Source organism: Amyelois transitella, chromosome Z (genome assembly GCF_032362555.1).
Source record: "Amyelois transitella isolate CPQ chromosome Z, ilAmyTran1.1, whole genome shotgun sequence".
In the NCBI taxonomy this organism is placed as follows: domain Eukaryota; kingdom Metazoa; phylum Arthropoda; class Insecta; order Lepidoptera; family Pyralidae; genus Amyelois; species Amyelois transitella.
In genome coordinates this window covers 361,388-375,602 of record NC_083535.1, presented here as the reverse complement: position 1 = coordinate 375,602, position 14,215 = coordinate 361,388, and the positions used below count along the sequence as shown (strand labels likewise).

At 33.9% G+C, this 14,215-nt stretch overlaps 2 protein-coding genes across 2 annotated transcripts; both read right to left on the bottom strand.

The window, feature by feature from the left end:
• Positions 1-4,922: 4,922 nt before the first annotated feature.
• LOC106130502 (uncharacterized) lies at positions 4,923-9,124 on the bottom strand. The gene is made up of 3 exons (XM_013329351.1): positions 9,107-9,124; positions 8,533-8,685; positions 4,923-5,756 (listed from the first exon to the last, which is right to left on the bottom strand). Exons 1-3 carry the CDS (start codon positions 9,122-9,124, stop codon positions 4,923-4,925), a joined length of 1,005 nt encoding a protein of 334 aa, XP_013184805.1.
• A 455-nt stretch (positions 9,125-9,579) lies between these two features.
• Positions 9,580-10,580, bottom strand: LOC106130503 (uncharacterized). The gene is made up of 2 exons (XM_013329352.1): positions 10,575-10,580; positions 9,580-10,263 (listed from the first exon to the last, which is right to left on the bottom strand). Exons 1-2 carry the CDS (start codon positions 10,578-10,580, stop codon positions 9,580-9,582), a joined length of 690 nt encoding a protein of 229 aa, XP_013184806.1.
• Between the last annotated feature and the right edge of the window lie 3,635 nt (positions 10,581-14,215).

Genomic DNA, 14,215 nt, shown 5'->3' with positions numbered 1-14,215 from the left:
ATTATACAAAAAAAATAAAATAAAATATATGAATCTCACTAACATTTTATAAGGCAGAAAATAGTGTATGAACAATTTGTGATTATTTCGTGAGTTGTGTGATTTTGTATATGTTGTTGAAATGTTTAATACTGTGTATCTATGTCATCTGTATTATTTACAGATAATTTTAAAACGTATATTCAGACAAGGATTCTTAACCACGTTTTTTTAAAACTTTACACACATTGTTGGCAAAATAATTAATAAAAATAATTGAATTGTCGTGTGGTACAAATTTGAGGGGCGGCGTAACGTTCGGAAAAAGTAGTGACTTGTTAAATCGCCCTTAACATCCTTGTCTACAAAGAAAGAATAATGCTACGTCGATTTCTGTGTCCTTGATCACAATAATACATACATATAATCACGTCTATATCCCTTGCGGGGTAGACAGAGCAAACAGTCCTGAGCGGACTGATAGGCCACGTTCAGCTATTTGGCTTTAAGATAGAATTGAGATTCGAATAGTGACAAGTTACTAGCCTATCGCCTAAAAAAAGAATCTCAAGTTTGTAAGCCTATCCCTTAGTCGCCTTTATCACAATAATCTCATTAATAATTGGTTGGATATCTATAATTTTAGGAATCCTAACAATAATCTATACTCGACTGAATATACGCTATAAAATTATAACTCTAATTGACTCATTATATCATACTTTTTTAATTCACTAAAGATGATGCCCTGATCGCAACTGAATTAAGGGCAGTCGTAACCAAATGCATTGGTATGATTTAGGAACTCCGGTAGTAGCTTGTATATTAAAAGCTAGGTCTCTGTAAACTTTTGCATAAAGTAACAAAATTATCTATGAACAAGATTGTTCTCTATTTTCTTTGAAAATTTGAGCCTCTTCTTCAATGTAGTATAACAAAGTTCTGGTCGGTATGCTATACACATACTTCTATACATTAGTAAATGCTTTTATTTGCCATTTTACGAACGACTCCACTTTTTGACGACTTTTATCATTGATCTATTTCGCAAACGTTAGCTCATGTCTTTTTATATGAATCTCAGTTCCATCATTAAGACATACTGCTGAACGTGGCCTTTCAGTGTTTGCGAGACTGTTGGCTTTGTCTACTCCGTAAGGGTTACAAACGCGATTATAAGACATATTCTTATGATTTTTCCAAAGGCAGATATCTAAAAGGTTATGCCGTTTACATACAAAAGCTATATTTTGCCTAGGTTCATAGCTTGAACATGTAAACGACAAAGAAACACCGTCAGATCAAATATACAATCGTTTATCACCAATAGAACGACGCCTCTAAAACCGCAAATTTGAATTTAGCTGAGCTAAATTTCCGAAACATTTACGTATCTGATATGAGCATTGACAATCCAATACCACAACAGACTTAGATCTACCTAGACCTTGTCAGTACGTATAAGTTATGTACTTTGTTTTTCTGTACCATTTTGTTCGAAATCCATGGTGATAGTCATAAAATTGTACTATTTTTAATGAAATATGGTGCTGTATTCACTAAAATCTATAAAAAAATAGAAAACCTCTTATAATCTCTCTGTTGACTTCACAGCAAGCAGATAATTTTATATAACAATTATTTTCATACATAGATGTGAACATGACTCTTTCCCGGAGAGGTGGGTAAACATTACATTTTCTACTTGTGATCCTTGCTTTGATGCAAGCTTTTGGGTATTCTTTATCGTATCCCTCGCCAGGACTCTCAAGATTCGTACCTTGGTCAATCTACGATTGTCCCTTCCAACGTAGACTTTACGATTTAAATATATTCCAATTTCGCTGTTATTCATTTGCGGTATCTAGCTATATGTATGTCCGTTAATACAACCATTGCAATTAGTGAAATATTCGTCATTATCACAGCCAGGAATTCGGCGGCATGAATGTTGTGAGCGTAAATCGAATTACTGGACTTGTGCATCGGTCACATTCATTCACTTACTGTTGTCTGCTGGCTGGCTTTACTGGGAATTCCAGAAATCACACATGAAAGAGGCGTACGCGGAGGCTGTATCTTTTCATTTGCGATAAACCCTGTATACTTCTTTCGTTTCATCTACATTCACTACTCTCTTTTTGGAAGTAAGTCTTTTGAGGTTAGTCTTTACATGATTTTAGGTATGTTATTATCATTTTTATTGTTAAGACAATCCTTAAATACTTACCTTATACTTTGAAGGCACAGAAAAATCATAATTTTCCTACACATAATCACGTACGGTACATATAATAACTCGTTTATGCCGGAGGGGTACATAAAGACTACTTTTTTCCACTTGACACGATCCAATCACTTACCAACACGGATAACTAATTTTTACAACTTTGTTGACTAATTGTGCAAGATAATAGCCATAGAAATTGAACAGTCCATATTATATCGATTTCTATGGCATAAACCTTAACGAATCCTTTACTATTTTGAATATATATAACCTCATATTAATGAAAAGCAACTTTATTATTAATTTTCCATATAATGCAATATCCACGAGGCACAATGCACATTTTAACGATATTTCATAACGTAGAGTAAATTTCCGCAAATAATTATGTTATTTGAGCCAGACATTAATTATGTTAGTCAAATTGATTTTGCGTGGAGAACAACGAGGTACCTACTCGTGTTAAATTGGCATTGCAGTTCAGGAGGAGCGCTGGAAGTCTGGGAGTTAATCAAAGTTATTTTTTGTGAAGATCGAACTAGAATGAACAGAAAAAAAGTGAAAGAGGTCGCTGGTTTTCTTTTATTGTCGACAAGCACCGTCGGTTTTTGAGATAAAGAGGATCGAAAGCCACTTGCGGCTGGATTTTTTAAGATTCAAGTATGTATAGCGTTAGGATGCTTAAGAAAAAAAGACACTGAACTTACCATAGTATAACACTGAAAAAAACTAGATAATGATTTATGTGGTTACCTGCAAATTCTGTTCAGGGGTTGAAATACTTTGGTGATTTAAAAAACCAAGTTTAATAAATGTAAAAGTTTTGTTTATATAATTAGAAGTAAATGATAGATTTATCTTAATTATTACGAAACCGTCCATACAAGACATTCCATTAGTTAAGTAACTTAATATTATTTTCTTGGTTTAAGGTTAAAGTATGATCACATAGAATAATCACAATAATAGCTTGTAGATAAAGATTTTTTTGTTATTTATTTTACACATCATCATCACATTTTCACTGAAATCCGTGATGAATAATAATTTTTTGGTACAGTTAATAAAAGTAGTTCAAAAGATGTCCTCATGGAGAGAGGAGAATATCGTGAGGAAACATGAATGCAAACAACTGTAATGTAAATGAATATCAGTAGTATCAGTATCAATCAGAATACTATAGGACATTGACAGGAGTAATCCACGTTATATCTTCATGTTCAAATTTAATTATTTATTGTACCGAAAAAATGTAGAACAGAACAAAGGAATCAAGGTGTGGACGTGGTATTTAATTACGTTTCTTTTAGTCTACGGACTGCGGCAGTATTGTACTTAATGATTATTTAATTAGTGTTAGTAAACGTGTTCTGATAACACAATTAGTATAGTATTCAGGTTAAGAGATTAAATTTTAATTCATATGATTTTTTAAAATTCAAACTTGTCAATAATACATTTTAACACCGTGATATTGAAAATGCTCAAACCGTATCACACACTTAAACGAAATTTATGAAAATAAGAGAATATATCAAATAAATAATAATCCATACTTTATTTAAAATTTCTTCTTTTATTTGATTAAAATGAACTTTATACAATAAAAAAAAACTAGATTTCATATTCGCCCTTAATAAATAATTACACCTTATTTATATAATAAAGGTTCTCGTTGTATTTTTATGTTTCAACATTCGTATCACAAGTCGTAAGAATAAATACCGTATTAAAATTTTATAAAATCTTACAATTAAAATAAATTATAGTAAGCTTTATAAATTATACTTAATTATACTAATAATTAGCTATAGGTTGTTAAGTATATGTAGACACTTTAGAAGTTAAATGTAAATATTAAAACCCTTCAGATATTCCGTCCAATTTATAAAATAAGTAATATTTAATCAGTTTAATAAATTACTGTTAAGCGTTAGTATTATAATAATGTTTACTTGTAGATAAAGAATATTTACAGTAGTTTTATTACAAGTTAAATTAAATTCTTCAATGGTGTTGTTAAATGGGATTTATATAAATATTGAAGTTATTTTGAAGGCATGTTTTTGATATTCATTAACCTGAATTTAATTAGATCAATTGTGTCTTTTTATTGTTCTTGTAAAGCAATTAAAAATGATGTTTAAGTATAGCATGCTCATTTAGCAATTTACACATAAGTAAAAATCTGTTTTATTAAATGATCCTTTTGTCGTTAATATTAAAGACTTATAACTTGTTAGCAATTTTCATGTCACTTTTATTTTTATGGGCATACGCTTATATGTAGTTCATCCACTGTATTGTCCTTTATATGGAGTGAAATTTAATAAAAGCAATACATATAAAGTTGTTTTTGATTATATTAAAATCGTTTCCTAACATAACATTTAAAAAAGTTATGGAGTTCTGAATAAATATTTAGATTTCCGTATTCTTAATCAATTTAACCTAGCTTGGTATCGGTAAACCCATTATTTCGTTTCTATAAAAAATAGAAGTGTAGCTAAGTACATATAGTACTTTTACAAGTTCATATTTTTTTGCAATTCTATTTACATATTTTAGGATTCAGATTGTCATCCTAAAGAACGTACAACTAGTTCAAAATATGTTGCTAGATTGATTCAGACTAAGCTTAATAAAATGAATTCTAGAATGTACGCAATATACATTAAATAAATAGAAAAGTACAAAACTTAAATTATTAAACTTAATACCGTCGCTTCCTTTCATAATCCTTAATTAGTTTGCTATATTTTCTCCTAAACTGCTTGTTCTTGTGTTTTTCAAGTATATCTGCGTACGCGTCGGAGAAGGGGAGCACATTAATTCCTCCGTCTTTGCTTACTATTCCTGGTATGCCAGGAACCATTCCCACATTGGGTACAGGAGCTGGCATTATAGGTGGGGGAAGTGGGGGACGTGCAGGAGGTAAATAAGATAACGCTGATTGGGGTAGCATAGGTAGGGTGGGGTTAAGGGGTATGCCGTATGGTATTTCCTGGGGGTAAATCAGAGGGGGAGGAGGGCAAGGTGGACACGGGGGACATTGGCAAGGGTCAGTCGGCACTGGTGGGGGTGGGAACAGAATGCCTGGTACTAAACATGGTGGGCAGAAGCAGCTGCTGTTTGTTGGGTTCGTTTGTGGTGGTATTACAGGGAATTGTTGAGGAACCGTAGGCATTGATGGAGGGGCCCAAGGTATTTGTGGATATCCCATAGGTTGTGGGGCCATGGGTATAGATGGTGATCCCCAAGGAACAGGCTGGGATAAAGGCATTGGGAGGTAAGGATACGGTTGGGGTGGGGGGTATGGAACAGCAACGGGCGGCATTTGAACTGGTATTGGAATGGGAATGGGCTGTGGAAGAAGTGGCGCTGGATCCTTAACGTAGCAGTGGTCTGGCATGTGTCTGGGGTACCAGTAGAGGGGGTTGCACTCGTCGTTTTTGGTCTTGGTGGACTTCGCAGTTGTCATGTCGATGTAATTCACGCCGGCAATGCTACAGGACGTGATGCCAATAACGAACGAAAAGAGGAACACCTTGAAATAATAACAGCATTTGTCATTTTAAGCCTAAGAGCGCTTGTAGACGTCCGTTTTTTTCACCGGATAACGGACCGTGTTTTTTGCCGGATTCGCGGTGGTGTATGAATTATAATGAATGTGTGTACATGCACCGGACATCGGTCCGGCGAACAATTTACGCCGGATGCACCACCCCTTCCCCTCGGCGCGACGGACACCGGTCCGGTGTAAGAAATGGCGGTCATCCACGCCAGTGTATTGGTGCGTGTTGACGCTGCCGGACGTATTGCCTGTTTTCTGTTAATTGAGTGCCGTCTACCTGCGTTCTTTTAAAAATGGGTAATATTGACATGGAATTGTTAATAAGTTTGGTTGAAAATAGGCCTGTACTGTGGGACAAAACCCAAGAGTGCTATAAAAATAGACAGTCGAGTTTTGCCGCTTGGAGAGAAATTTGTCCATCCACATCCAGGATGCCTCAAGAACTCATGCAGCAAGATGATTCCCAATCTTCAATTATTACTGAATTAAGTTCCATCACATCGCCTGATTACGATTTCGATTTTTCTAAAACTCCTTAATTTCTTTTTTGAGTATAATATATTACTACCTACTAAATTTTGTTTTAATTAATACAGGTAATCAATCCCCTTTTCTATAATTTGAAATTGAACATCTCTTTAACATACCTTATCGTAACGGCTAATCTCTCTGCCGGGGAAATAGATTTACGCATGTCAGTATCCTCGTGTCTTATTTTATCATATATGGCTGTTAATAATAGTTGAAAGGTTTCTTTCTTCATCCGAAAATAATTGTAAAATTTAGTTTCATCTTCTTCCAACTGCGTAAAAAGAGTTTGAAATGCACCATATTTTTCCCTTTCCAATAATATAGGATGCACCCACGATGACCTTTTACGTTTTTCTATTTCTTTTTGTTTCTTCTTGTACAAACAGTAGGCCAATTCGAGTTTTTTTTTCTTATTATTCGACATTTCACACATGTGTAATCTCTGACTACCAGTTCAAAACTAACGCATATAGACGGCAGTCCATCCATCCGGTAAAAAAAATATGTATACAAGGATAGCCGTTTATTCACGGTCCGTTATCCGGTGAAAAAAACGGACGTCTACAAGCGCTCTAATGATTTCTTAATGTGAATCTTGATTAATTACTTAATGCTGGGACAAAAATTAGCACAAAACTAGATAACTAATGTTGAGATGAAAATAATGAGAGATTTACTCTAATTTTAAAGATGAACATAGAAAAAATAAGAGTATTAAAATATCGAGAAATACTCCTTGCTTAGTAATAGCTCACGAAATGAATACGCCAAAAAATAATTAATATAAAAATGTTAAGTATTATGAATAACTTCCAATTTTTATGTCGAATAAGATTCCGTGATGTCTTTGGTTCAAAAGATAATTTAAGTACACATAACTAATCACCAAATGTGCCTATAATCTTAACCTAAGTTCATTAAAATATTATCTTTCTAGTAGTCAGCTCTATTTCCAAATTGAAAACAATTAAATTACTATAGGTATTATAAATCATTTAGACTATTAATTCATAAGAAATATTGGTTATTTTTATTAAATAATAATTTGAGTGCGTTTGACCTCTATCTGCCTGGTGGTAAGCAAGACGAGGCCTAAGGTGGTGCACGTAAGATCAAATAAAGCCTATTCACTCTTGCTTTTAAAAACCCCAAGTTGTATGTATCGTAAAGGAGAGATGCGGAGAGTCAATTGCAAATCCAAGTGATGTTATACATATGACAGTGGACAACTTTTAAGAAAAAGTAAGAAGTGATGACGACAAAATCTACAACAACAACTCTGTCGTCAACAAATCAACAACAGAGTTGTTGTTGTAGATTTTGTCGCATATATAAATATATGTTTGTTTAGTATAGTTTATAAGTATATATATATTAAGTATAGGTTGATAGTATGTATAGTATAGTAAGTATGTTCATTATACATTATTATTATCACCCACACAAAGGTTCTCTGCTTAACCCAACGGTAGACTGTTAGATAATGCTATTAGCATTAAGTCCGCCTATTGTACTTAACAAATTGTAATTGTTACAATAAAGAAAAAATGAATAAATAGACTTACCTTATAACAAGTCCGCATGGTGTTGCCCTTTGAAATGACCAATCAAGTGTGAGCCAAATATTTCAAAATTTCATTTCTACTATCAACTGAACAACACCTGCTTACTCACAATGCCCTCATTGAAACAGAAATACATTAGGTAAGTGTTACACTGGCATTATGTGATCGTGTTTGGGTTTTGTGTGCTTATGAAAAGAGGTTGTTGCTTGGAGTCTGCTCGTGTGGGAATGTTGCGAAATCATTTAAGTTGATAGTGGAAGCATATATCTGAAGGGTTTTAGTCGGAAACGTTCGGCAAATTATTGGAATCAAATATAGAACCATCCGCGGATCTACCTAATATTCTTATAATATAGATATTTCGTTTTAAACATTTCTAAGACAGTTATTTACGCTGAAATATGAATTTTTATTTTATTACGATTAACGTTAAATTACATTCTTTTGATTTCTAAGTCTTCAAGTAAAACGTTTGCATGGAGCGTTTTTGCTTATTTTTTCTAAATAAACACAAATATTCTAAACATAATTTTATAATATTATTCTAAATATATTTTTTCTTAAGGCGATAGATATGGAACACCAACGGGCGGCATCTGGACTGGTATGGGAATTGGAATGGGCTGAGGAGGAGGCGGTACTGGATTCTTTACCAAGCAATGTTCAGGAATATGTCTTGGGTACCAGTAGAGGGGATTGCAGTCGTTGTTGTTGGCCTCCCTGAGCTTCAGATTTGAAGATTCCATGTAATTCGAGCCACCAATGGTGCAGGACGTGAAGCCCACAGTGACAAAAAAGAGGCACACCTTGAAATAAGTAATTATAGCATTTGACAATAGAATACTCTAAAGGTAGTTTTTGGGAAATTAAATGCATAGGAATATTGGGACATATTAATCAGACAATTAATTTAACATACTTTTGAAATTCAGTCATCAATGAATTATAATGATCTAGGTACATTTTATAGTTTTAACCAAATTCATATCTTCATAATCTAAACTAGGCACTTTTAAATTATTATCTTTCAGAGCACTTAGATCGATAGCAGTGTTAATTTTTCCCGCGGTATTTTGATTCCACTATACTTCAATATGGCTTTGTCCATTATGAGGACAATTATGGTCAACTACCCACTGCTATTGTAAATTTTTTTAAATTATTATTATTAAGTTAAGAAAAAGTAAGAAGATGATGGCTTCAAAATTCGTAAAATAAAAAACTCACCTCATAAATAGTACGCATAGTGTTGCCTTTTGAAAGTTCTAATCAACTGTGAGCTAACTTTTTCAAAACTGAATCTTTACTTTCAACTGATGTTACAGCTGCTTGCCACAATGGTACTCATTGAAATCAAAATGGATTACCTAACTGTTATGCCAGCATAATTGTGTGCTTATAAACACTGGTTCGCTCAAGTGAGAATATGAAGAATTAATATATAATTTTTATATAATTATATTTTTTATATTATTTATATAATTTTATCTGAATCGGAAACCAGTCCATTATTAGAATTTTATTATAAGATAAAATTTTTGTTGCTGTTCGTGTTACGAGTTATCTTCTATAATTGTTATTTCTTTTATACTAACATTATGATAATTATTTTTATACTATTATTTAGATTAGGTACTGTGAAATTATATCCTACTTATTTCGAGTATGTTCGATTATGGCTGCTCTAATAAATATGGGTTTTAGTGGTCGATGTACATTGCGATGTCACTTTTTTCAGTTTCTTCAGGAGTTGCCGTTTTATTTTTGTTATCACTAGCGCTGCCAGATTCCTCAATCTCAAGGTAAGGCCCGGCTTGGCCATATGGATAATATGAGTTTTGCCTTCGATTATTTTTCCCGTATATTTTAGCTATATTCTCTATCATTGCTTTACTTGTTTTGGAGATAGGTTGTTGGTATAAGGCTACTGGGCCTAGTCCGGGGAAGAAAGTGACTTTTGGTGCCGAGGGTAGGTAGCTGATGTCCTGTCTCAGGTTATCCATCATTTGCTCATACGGACTGCTAGGGTCCCGTACTCTTTCATTAATCATTTCATTTATTTCGTACACTATTGGTTGAACTTCTGGAGGGGAAGGCCATAAATTTTCAAAAGATTTGGATTTGTACGACTTTCGTTTTATACTTTTTTGTTTCTTCGTCATAATCCTGACGGGTCCGTGGGCTCCGACCTTGGACCTGATGGTTCGCTCGAACAACTCAGCACATCTTTCGGGCAAATGAAGGGGGTGCCAGTAGAAGGGGTTGCATTCGTTGGGGTCTCTGTAGCGCTCTTCGAAATCAAATTTGTCCCTGTAAGTGACGCCGACGATGGATTGTACGCTTGATTTTATTATTGCGCAAAATGCAAACAACGCTAGTTTATTCTGAAAAAAAGGAATACTTCCTAGATAATCGAAATAATATGAGGAAGTACAAAATTTATCAACAAAAAGGGACCTAGCGTTGTGTATAATAAAACGCATAGTGCATAATAAAAAATATTCACAAGAATTAATGTTATTTATTTTTAGTTTTACAGAGCCTACTTCTAACTTAAACACAGGCAATATCATCTTGATAAGTACGTCGTTTACAACCTGAGACATAAAAAAAAAAACTAGTTTCCACGCGTACAATACTTACGGATAATTTTTTTTATTATTTCTAAGTATTTTCACGAAGATTTTTGGCTTACCATCATTTCCTTTGATTGTTGCGTACTTAATGTCTTTCACTGACACGTCGCTCGCACCCACTTACAGAATAATTATAGCACAATACAAAGCTTTGTCCGTCGTGTCGTTGAAACAGTCTGGTGCTGTACTTTTATATAACTAATCTGTTGCAGTTCATGCCACCTGCAAGGTTGTGCAATGGCCGATCGCTTTTTTGGATTTTTAGTAACACATACATACATACATATGGTCATGTCTATATCCCTTGTGGAGTAGACAGAACTAACAGTCTTGAAAAGACTGATAGGCCACGTTCAGCTATTAAGCTTAATGATAGAATTGAGATTCAAATAGTTATCACTATTTTGTTTCTTGGTTGCAAGACCATCGCCTAAAAAAAGAATCCCAAGTTTTAGTGATACTTTTGTTCATATATACGGACGTGTGACCAAATTATGTCATTTACGGGGAAGCAGTTGTTTTCTTCATATTGGTAAAATAATTGAGTCGCGCCACCTGCGAGATTTTCTTTTAGAATGCTTTAAGTAGTTTATTTGACGTCAACCAATGTTGTGACACCAAAAGATTTGACAATTGTTAAGTGTTATGAATTGTCCCATAATGATAAATAAAATCCTGGATTGTGTCTTTGACCCAGACCTTGTGTGTGTTTGACCCAGTCAAAAACTGTGACCGCCATGACACGCGTGAATCAGCTTATATCGCGCGAAAAATATCGCTGTCCCGTTTCATGTCATAATAAAATGAGGAACAGTTGTAGTTTTTTAGCGCAAAATTGGCGTCGCGCGTGCTATACTATATCACGAGGGGTAAATTGAACTAAGGGTCGATAATAATAGCAAAATAATTTTTTTTATTGCAGTGAAACCCTGAGTATAAACTTGGTAAGAATTATTTAGAACTTTTTGCTATTTCACGCGTCAGGTAGCTAATTAGCTGATAAGTGATACATTTCACATGTACATCTTTTTTTGTGAAAGCTAGCCTTGTATAAAATCAAATCACTTGTATACTATTATATTTAGTTTTATTTATAAATTAGTAGCGGTTTGGCCCTGCATCGCACGTTGTCTTTTGAACGATAATAATTTTAATTTAATTATTTTAATAATATATTTATATATTTAATAATACATTTATAAATTTAATAATATATTTATATTTTTATAATAATTATTTCAATATATTTATTTTTAATTTTAACTTAGGAGGGAGAAAGGGGAGACGCTTTCCCAATAGTGGGACACAAACATTGTTGCCTTGTTAAGGATAAATAAAATGTGTCATGTCATAATTGTAATAAACACTTCCTATGGTCTATACTATGATTTATTTAATATTCGAATTCTGAATAGCTTTCGAGCATTTGGTCAGTGTGTCTTGGAGGCAATCTCCTCCGATGGACGTCAAACTTGGGGTAGCGGAACAGCTTGATGATGACTGGCTGGATCACGATTGGAGCTTTCACGTCCTGTTGGCAAGGACCTGGAATTATATTTTTTTATTTTCCTATACAATTATATATATAATAAAATTATAAGTAGTATTAGAGGTAGTCTCTGCCTACCCCTCCGGGAAAGAGGCGTGAGTTTATGTATGTATGTATAAGTAGTGTTACATACATACATACATAAAATCACGCCTCTTTCCCGGAGGGGTAGGCAGAGACTACCTCTTTCCACTTGCCACGATCTCTGCGTACTTCCTTCGCTTCATCCACATTCATAACTCTCTTCATGCAAGCTCGGCGGTTAGTGGTGTTTCAAGTGATAAATTGTATCCCATTGTAATAGATTACCTATTACATATTTTCGCCTATTCTAGTCAAGTAACGAAGATAAAGCCCAGGTATTATAGCAAAAAAATTAAAATAGAAAGTAAAATATCTATCAAACTTGTTATTCTACTTACTATAACACATTTCTTATAAACGAGGCATAACTTATTTAAAAAAGTAAGATGTCTGATCTACCTTCTGGATGTTCAATTTCTTCAATTTCCGAACGACAATTTGCTATGAAAAATATTAACAAGAATGGTTTATACATCATGCGATACCTCAACTTGGGTCGTAAAGTTTTAAATTGAATTTTATATTATGAAAGTTAACGGCATTGAAATAAATAAAAACCGATGTTAGAAACGTTATTTGCGATTTTAGAAAAAAAAAAACCGTATTATAGCCATTTTAGGATTATTTTTATAACTAACTATTATAAATTTCTGAATAATTCCTAGCTACAGAAATCTATAATATTTTATTAATGCAGGTGGTGTTTTAATCATTTGCATTAATTTTAAATAAATTATTGATTTAAAATGACTTAAATATGATAATAATTCCAGTCTAAATTATAAACGAATAAGACTGAACACATTTATTGTCCATTTTCATCATCCTTATTCTTCCCGACTCTACCAATGACTTCATCGAACTTCTGATCCGTGATGAAGGTAGGCATCATCAGGCTGCTAGGGGGGCAGCAGCAGTGTTCTCCATCAACTTCCACCTCATCCGTGGCTGCCCGGTTCATGCGTCTCCTGGCTGCCAGGATCCTGGCTTTGATTGGTTGCTTCGTGGATGACAGTTGCTCGAGGTCCGCCTTGTACTCCTGAGCCTTGGTCTCATTGATGATCCCTCGAACGTGGAGGAATTCTATCATATCCTCGTTGGGCTTGAATTCCACTTCGCATTCTGGAAAAAGGGTTTTGACTCTCTTTAAACCCTTAAGGGGAATGAAGAGTCAAGGGTCAAATTTCTATATAGCACGTTAGTACGAGTAGCCTTCATTGAATAAGGATTTAATTTCCTTAACACACACGTCTAACTTTACGCTATAATACCATAGTAATCTTAATACTACACAATTCAAATTTCTGTAGTCAGCACGAATTCAGTCAGAAAATTATTTGGTATTAATAAGACTGCAACTTCGAAACACGTTCAAAAGTAGGCCATTTCAATAAGACAGCTAAAATCCATTGGCAATTCTGAAAGTTGCAAATAGTTAAGACAATGTGAATTGTTAATCTACGGACAAACTAGAATTAGGGTTGCCAGATCGCCATATTTAATGGCCGGAGAAACCTGCCGGTTTAACCCAACATTTGGATAAAAAAGCCTGACATATATATAATCGTATCTTTATCCTTTACAGGGTAGACAGGGCCAAAATCTCGAAAAGACTGGGAGGCTATGTTTAGTTCTTGACATTCAAATAGTGACAAGTTGCTAAACCATCGCCTTAACGAAGAATCTCAAGTTTATTAGCACTTTCATTCGTATAGTTTTTCCGGACATTGGGGTTATAATGTACTTAACTATCGTTGAGTTGGTATTTCAGAACGTAAGTTTGGAACTTACTTTGAGAATGACTCAATCTTTTTCGCCTTTTACGTGAAATTCTTTATAGATTGTGAAAATACCCGTATTTTGTCTAAGATAATATCTTATGTAATTACTTGATCCCAAATATTAAAAAACGTTGGTCAAAGAATTTTTTTTTATTGACATGAGAAGTATATTTGTACTACAATATTTGTGTTCTTGCTATTTTGTATACATAAATAAATTAATAACCTTACAAAAACCAGATAGGCCGGAAACCGTAAATTTAGGCCGGACGATCAAAAAGCTAGC

What these genes read in the sequence shown, in the direction of transcription:
- LOC106130502 (XM_013329351.1), bottom strand. An exon ending in ATATTCCTGAACATTGCTTG is followed by an intron (nt 5,757 to 8,532) that starts GTAAAGAATCCA and finishes TATTATTTCAAG; the next exon opens with GTGTTCCTCTTTTCGTTCGT.